Source organism: Castanea sativa, chromosome 3, assembly GCF_040712315.1.
Source record: "Castanea sativa cultivar Marrone di Chiusa Pesio chromosome 3, ASM4071231v1".
NCBI classification, from domain to species: Eukaryota; Viridiplantae; Streptophyta; class Magnoliopsida; order Fagales; family Fagaceae; genus Castanea; species Castanea sativa.
In genome coordinates this window covers 37,308,664-37,316,285 of record NC_134015.1, presented here as the reverse complement: position 1 = coordinate 37,316,285, position 7,622 = coordinate 37,308,664, and the positions used below count along the sequence as shown (strand labels likewise).

The following is a 7,622-nucleotide window of genomic DNA, read 5'->3' as shown; positions in this document are numbered from 1 at the left end:
CACATTCACTTACTAGACCTATGGTTAGCCTACTTAGGCAAAGGCACCCAAAGCAAAATCTACTTGATGTTAAAACAAGTGTATTGGATTGTCCAATTTGGTCAGATTATGCATACTATGGCCTTTCATTAGAAAAAGGCTTTGTCTACAACCTTTACCAAGGAAAGTTACAACATATTGCCAATGAGCTATAGCTCAAGGGTGGAGGGCAAGGCTTTGGGATCAGAGTCCACTAGGTGTGTGTGTGTAAACTTACCAAAAAAAAATAACTACCCCACTTGGACCCCCTGAGTTCACAATTCGAGAACCATGAATGCCTTGGTGATAACTTAGGCATTTATAAATTCCCCACCCCCCCCCCCCCCCTATTTTTGGTAATTTCATGAGTAATCCGAGTCATTGTGTATTAGAATGCAAATTTGTTTCTAAAGGAAACTCTTGTGGTATAAACAAAGTTAGACTCTAGATTTAATTGACAAGACATAAACTAAAGTAATCCGAGTCATTGTGTATTAGAATGCTATTTTGTGGGATGGTGACTAATTAGCATAATGTTGAACTAGCTTAGTAGTGCCAGCTAGTTTTGAAGTTACTTCTCTTCCCACCTCATTGTATTATAACTGTTATGACAACAAAAAAGCTTTGAGTCCCAAAATTTTGGGTTTAACTGTATTATAGACTGTTCATGGTGTGTGTTCGCTGTGTTTTTAATGTTGATATTAGCTGTATTAGCTCTGTTGGCTGTGTTTTTAAGATAACATTGTAATTACATTAGTTTTGATTCTCATGATTGCCAAGTGAGCTTTGTAATGTGGCAGAAAGCCATTACTGTACTTACTCTTGGTGTTTTGTCCTTGTTCCTTTATTTAATCAATCATCTTATACTCTTTTGGTTAAACTTTTTCCAGGTTAATGCTAGTGGACAATTTTGTGGGGTAGCTGAAATGCAAATTACTGACAGCAAGATAGATAGGGTGGGCTTGAATAGAAGTGATTAGCTTTGTGCCATAAGTGATATTACTGAAGTGCCAAGGCCTCATAATTAAGAAATATGTAATTGAGTTACGTACGAAGATTTTTCATTGTGAACTTAATTTCTGCTATTTGCCATCTTTAATGATTGCAGTTATTTCTGGTGGCAGTAATTATGAAGTTTCAATTAGAATTAATATAGTAGTCTTATAAAAAGAATTAATAGACCTGTGTTTTCTTGGATTAGTGCAATGATTACTTTATATTTCACAACCTCATAAAGGATGAAACATACGTTTTATTAGGCAAATACATTGAAGCATATTCCATTATTAACATTTACATTATTGCTTGACTCTAAGATATTGAAACACGTGATTCTAAAAAAGAAAAAAGAAAAGATATTGAAAGATGAAACACATCATGGCAAAGCGTTTTCCAAACCTGAAAATTTTCCATTCTTTGAGTGAAACTGGCCAACGATAAAAGTCTCCAACTACATACGAATTCCAATATTGGCAAAGCGTTTTAATTAGACTAGTAATTATATCTGAATGTTGTTGATACATACATTCATAGATGGACAACATAGAGAAAAAATTGACACACTAACATTATTCATATACTTATTTTTTTGGCTAAATAGTAAATGGTACTTGAAATCAAGTTTGGCTAATAATATTTATAAAAAAAAAAGATTTGTTCTTACCACACAGTTAGTTTTTTTATTTATTTATATTTATTTTTGGTTTAAAACCAGAGTTAGACTAACCATGAATCTACCTACTTCATTAAACTGCTGACTTCTAATAAGTGTATCCCAAAAAAAAAAAAAAAAAAATCCCCTGAAAGAGAATCACAAAATTGCATGTGTTGCTTACCTAGTTCGGAACATGGCTGCTTGTTGATGCGCGAATCACATTTGGACATCTCCTACGGTTATGGCCCTCTTCATGACACACTCCACATTTTGGCTTGGGTTGACTCTCCCTCCAATCCATCTCATTTCTTATTCTTGTTGACATAGGTCGACCTTTGTCTTGCAACATTTCAGGGTCAGGGTACAACTTTGGGCCGGCAACCTCCCGCCATAATGATTTATCCTTGGGCACACAAAATTAATGTGAATAAGTGGCAAGTCGCTGTTGTAAAGTATAACATGGGTCAATATACCTCATTGCATTGACATTTTCCCTAATACAAACTGCAATCACATGTGAACAAGGGATCTTATAGATTTCCCATTTGCCACAAGTACATGTGTTCTCCAGCAATCTTACTTCATGACTATGGTCTCCCCCATCAGAGCTGTGTGAATTATGTGTTGTGCAAACCTGATATACACCGTTCTGCTGGTTAAATGGCCTCACATAGTGTCTTGTCCCTTTTTCGTAATTTGCTTCATATTTCTCCATGGCATGCTTGCTGAACTCCTGACCATGTTCAATATCACCCAATATTTTAGTGCGCCGATCATTGAAATAGGCGACAAGTTTGCACCAAATGTAGTCAACCAATGCAGATATGGGTAGTCCACGTGCACCTTTTAGAACTCCATTGAAACACTCAGACATATTGGTAGTCATTGCCCCATAACGGCGTCCACCATCATGTTACAGTGTCCACTTCTCCAAACCCTCCTTCGTTAGATAGGAGTACGGCCTCTTTTTTGCTATATTGGGATTGGGATCCTTACTGAATTTGAGTTCAACTTCCTTAAGGCAATCCAATATTTTTTCAAGTTTGCGATCTTGATGCTCGTATCCTTCTTTCAAGGCCAAAGACTTTAAGAATTTGTCATTAAATTGAGTGTTGAAGTTGTTGGCCACATGTCTAATGCAATATCTATGATATACCGGAACATAATCATTGGGCCACTGTGCAATGGACGATATTATACCTTTATGTCGGTCTGATATTATGCAAATGTCGGAATCGGTACCACATCTCGTATCACAGTCCGCAGGCATTCTAAAAACCATCCCCAACTGGCCCCCATCTCATCATCCACAACCGCAAAGGCAAGCGGAAAAATCTCATTATTAGCATCGGTAGCCATTGCAATCAACAACTTTCCTTTATATTTTCCATAAAGATGAGTTCCATCAATACTAATCACTGGCCTACAATGTGTGAATCCAGCAATGGAAGGAGCGAAAGCCCAGAACATATACTTGAATATAATAGTACCCGGTATGCCCCCGTTGATCGACCGAAACTTTACCTATGTAACTGGATCGCTATCCTTATATGCCAACAACAACTTCTGCAACTTTTGGTACGACTCTTCCCAATTCCCATGTATGTTTACAATAGTTTTTTGTTTCGCATCCCATATCTTGTAGTACGATATAGGCGTAAATACACTTTTGGTCCCTACATTTTGGGGTTATTTCTATTTTGGTCTTTACATTTTCATTTCACCACTTTTAGTCCCTAAATCAATTAACGTGTTCTATTTTGGTCCTTACCGTTACTCACTTAACAGAAATTGCTGATGTGGCAAACGGCGTCCACTGTGGTCACATTAAATGCTGACATGGCCAATAAAATAATATTAAAAATGCCACGTCAGCTTATAAATAAAACAAATTATTTATTTATTTTAACTAAATAAAAAAATCAAAAACAGATTGTTTAAAAAAGAAATTAAATTAATTGAATTAGAAAAAAATATCTTTACATTATGTTCTTCCCAGTTATCATGAGTTCTTCCTAAAATCAAGAACATGCCAACATGATACACGCAAAATCAAAAGTCACAGATCTACAAAGAGGTTCAAAGATTCAAAACACAAAGAACACAAACCCAAACCCAACCCTCAATCTTTAGCAAACCCAGAACATCACATGAAAAATCAAACCCTCCATACATACATCAAACCCATTTCCCTTTTCAATTTCTCTTCGCTATCACTCGCTCATTCACCAAACTATTTTATCACTGTTTTGTTTCATTTTTCTTATCAGTGATCACCTAAATCGAATCCCGATTGGCTAATCATTCCCAGACTTGAAAACAAGAAATCTATGTGTGGTTGATTTTGAAATAAGATGTGAGTGAAGAATTTCCCTCTCACCGCTCCTCAACTAGCAACTCTTCCAGCAATCAGAGACAAACAACCCAGATTTTCTTCTTCTGCCAGTACTAAGTTCCATCCGATTCAACCCAATAGGCCAACGACAAGTAGTATGAGCAGTACCGTCGAGTCGTTTAGTGGCCCTAGGGTTGTTTCAAATCCAGTCACAAGGGTTAAGATCGTGAACCCTGTTGCACCCGATGATTGTTGTAGCGACTACGACTCGTCGTCCTTGGTGGTTGATGATGACAATGACGACTACTGTGTTCTCATCTCCTTGTTTTGTAAGATCCAGCTGTTCGATCTGAATCTACCTCCTTCGATGGATGAAGATTTCGGCATCGGTGATGATCTTCAAGCCACCGCTTTGTGTCTCTGATTGCGGATCTAATGGTCAACTTTTTTTTTTTTTTTTTACTTTGTATTTTGTAGATCTGTGCCTTTTGATTTTGTGTGTTTCATGTTGGCATGTTCTTGATTTTGAGGAAGAACTTGTGATGACTGGGAAGAACATAATGTAAAGAATTTTTTTTAATTTAATTTCTTTTTTAAACAATCTGTTTTTAATTTTTTTTATTTAGTTAAAATAAATAAATAATTTTTTTATTTATAAGCTGATGTGGCATTTTTAATATTATTTTATTGACCACGTCAGCATTTAATGTACCAACCGTGGACATCGTTTGCCACATCAACAATTTATGTTAAGTGAGTAACGGTAAGGACCAAAATGGAACGCGTTAATTGATTTAGGGACTAAAAGTGGTGAAATGAAAATGTAGGGACCAAAATAAAAATGACCCCAAAATGTAGGGACCAAAAGTGCATTTACGCCTACGATATATTGTGGTTAAAACTATCCTTCATCAGATTTTGGAGATCCTTTATTTTGCTGGTGTGATCTTTAAGTACATATTTATGAAATTCTTTGGCAAGAAAATTCGAATCCATCATTCTGCCATCTTTGTTCACCCCAATTGATGGACAAGTGTGAGGACCGCCGAATACTTTGACAGCCCATAATCCGTTATGCTTCGGTTGCGAGAATGCTCGGACTTTCCATGCACATGACTCATTTGCGCACTTCACACACAATCTTTGCTGGTTGGACCACTCAGTTATATAATTCTTGTTGTTGTCCAGAGAGTAAACTATTAATGCCTGTTTCACAGCCTCTTTATTAGGGAAAATCAACCATTTGCTAAAATTCATTCCCCGCACCCAACTTGATGAAAATGGTATCTCAACATTTGAAGGATCAACTATATTATCCCAAGTGTTTGCATGGAATAACGGGCCATGAGCTTCATATGTAAGGACTATAGCATGATCACCATCGCCTATATCATCTTGAAACTCTATAGCATCATCATCATGATTATCCACGACATTTATGACGGACATTGTCAACATTTTCATAGTTTATAGTATTCTCGTGAAAGTCATCTCTCCCAATCATCTCTTCATACTCATCTCTACCATGATCAACATCATCTTTGTCTTCTTCTTCCCCCCCCCCCTAGAGATTGAATATATTCTTGTTGATAACTAGATCTGCAAGCCTCCATTGGAGTTGGTGTCTCTTGACATGGTAGTGTATAACCCCTAACTATAATGCACGGGGTAAGAGTCGGATAACTATCTGCATGTAATGATTGGAATTCTTCCCCGCCATCACCCTCCAAAGTTGTTGTTGCACATCTTCACTGCCAACTTCTATACGAGGCTCCACAGTTATATACAACTTAGCAGCTTTTAATTGGGGCATAGAGTTTATCCTGTCAAACATAATCTTAACATACTTGTCTCCTTTTATTTCAATAGGCATGAAGACAATATGATCACTGAACACTGCATGAGGAGCACGATATGTAATTTTTAAGTCATGCAACCGACGGTCCAAATCTAGCTCTTTCATAATTTTCTTTTTCAACTTCTTCAAATTGATCTCCCGCCGTTTTTTTAGCTGAATAATCTCTAACTTTTTACCAAGCCCATTCATATGTCACTCCATAAGTCACATAACTGTAGGGCTCCCTACCATAATATAGATATAAATCAATCGAACTCATTACAAGCCTATGAGTCAAATAAGTTTACTGAAAGTTAGTGACAAATATAACACCTTTATTCGATATGAACTACAAAATATTGCCTCAAGGAAAATATAAAGATAACATTATATACTCCACCAAACAGCTATAAACAAATTTTTAAACTCAAACAAATTTGTACATGGTTGCTAACCTTAAAAAATTAATACATTACACCTTACAACTAACAAACCATTACACATTACAACACATTGCAAATAAATAACATGTTACACATTTATTCGCATTATACATAACAACACATTACAACGAAAAACCCATTGCATATTTCAAATAACAACCCATTACAAAGCACAAATGACAAATGCTAAAAACAATAATAATAATAATAATAATAATGGCCTACTTTTTAAAATTGATCTCTTTATACTAATTCATTTGTTCTTTATATAAGATATGAATATATACTGCTCAATATGGCACTACTCTATAAATTCTTATTATTGATGATTGATTACTTTAATTAAGTGTTGTAGGGGCATTGGGCCCAGTAATTTATCAAGGATGGCCCAACAAAGTCTTTTGGGCTAGAAACCCAAATCCGAAGACATCAAAATGATCTTGGAGTATCTAAATGTCCAATTACGTCCGAGGAGTAGATTTGTCCTCGGATTGCTAAGCCGAGGACATAGGAAGAGAAGTTTAGTGTCCCCGGGTTATGTTATAAAGAATCCTACGACTACGGGAATACACAGTACACGTGGAGGACAAAAGAAAGAGCGGTAGAATATCTAAAGTAAAGCTGCTACCACCGCCCATACATTAAAAGCTCTGTAATTGATACGCTGACTGCATAGATGGAAGGATAGGACCTGAGCATGGAGCTTGAAACTTGGTCCCTAACCCCAGCGGGCTTTAGGGAAGAATGGATGGGACAAGTATCCGGAATCAGGATTGCAACCATGAGGTGGAAGATGATGAAGAGAAGGAAAGAAGTATAAATAGAAGGGAAGACATACGAAGAAAGGGGGACTTTTTGAGGAAGAAAAAGGGCCAATAGTATATGATTGTATCCAAACTTTAGGAAACCCTATTATAAATTATCCTCGGATTGTGTCCGAAGAGGAACTTTCAGTCTTACTCTTGTAAACAGTTCTTTATTTTGTGCCATTAGGCCCAAAGCCCGTTCTTTTCCTTGTCATCTAATCATCCTCGAAATCTAGATTGTAAACCCATCCTCTACAAATTTTATTGTAAAAAATGCCTTTCAAGCCCAAATTCCTTCCAGTCCTAGTTTGGGAATTTGAATTGTGTCCTTACAAGTGTCTTTTTCTTTGTGATAAATAGTTTATCAAGGATAGTTGAGTACATAAACTGTACACTTAAAATTCTTTGTCCTCATTTCAATTTTTCTTTAAAATTAACCATTTATTACTTTTATAATAAAACAAGTGTGGTCAGTGTTGATTATCAACTTTTAGCAAGCTTGTTTATCAAGAGAAGTTCATGTTTCCTT

At 36.3% G+C, this 7,622-nt stretch overlaps 1 protein-coding gene across 1 annotated transcript; it reads left to right on the top strand.

Annotated features, from left to right (window-relative positions):
* The first annotated feature begins 3,222 nt into the window (after window positions 1–3,222).
* LOC142628891 (ethylene-responsive transcription factor 3-like) lies at window positions 3,223–4,431 on the top strand. The gene is made up of 2 exons (XM_075802923.1): window positions 3,223–3,273; window positions 4,039–4,431. The coding sequence occupies exons 1-2, from the start codon at window positions 3,223–3,225 to the stop codon at window positions 4,429–4,431; spliced, it is 444 nt and encodes a 147-aa protein (XP_075659038.1).
* Window positions 4,432–7,622: the final 3,191 nt, after the last annotated feature.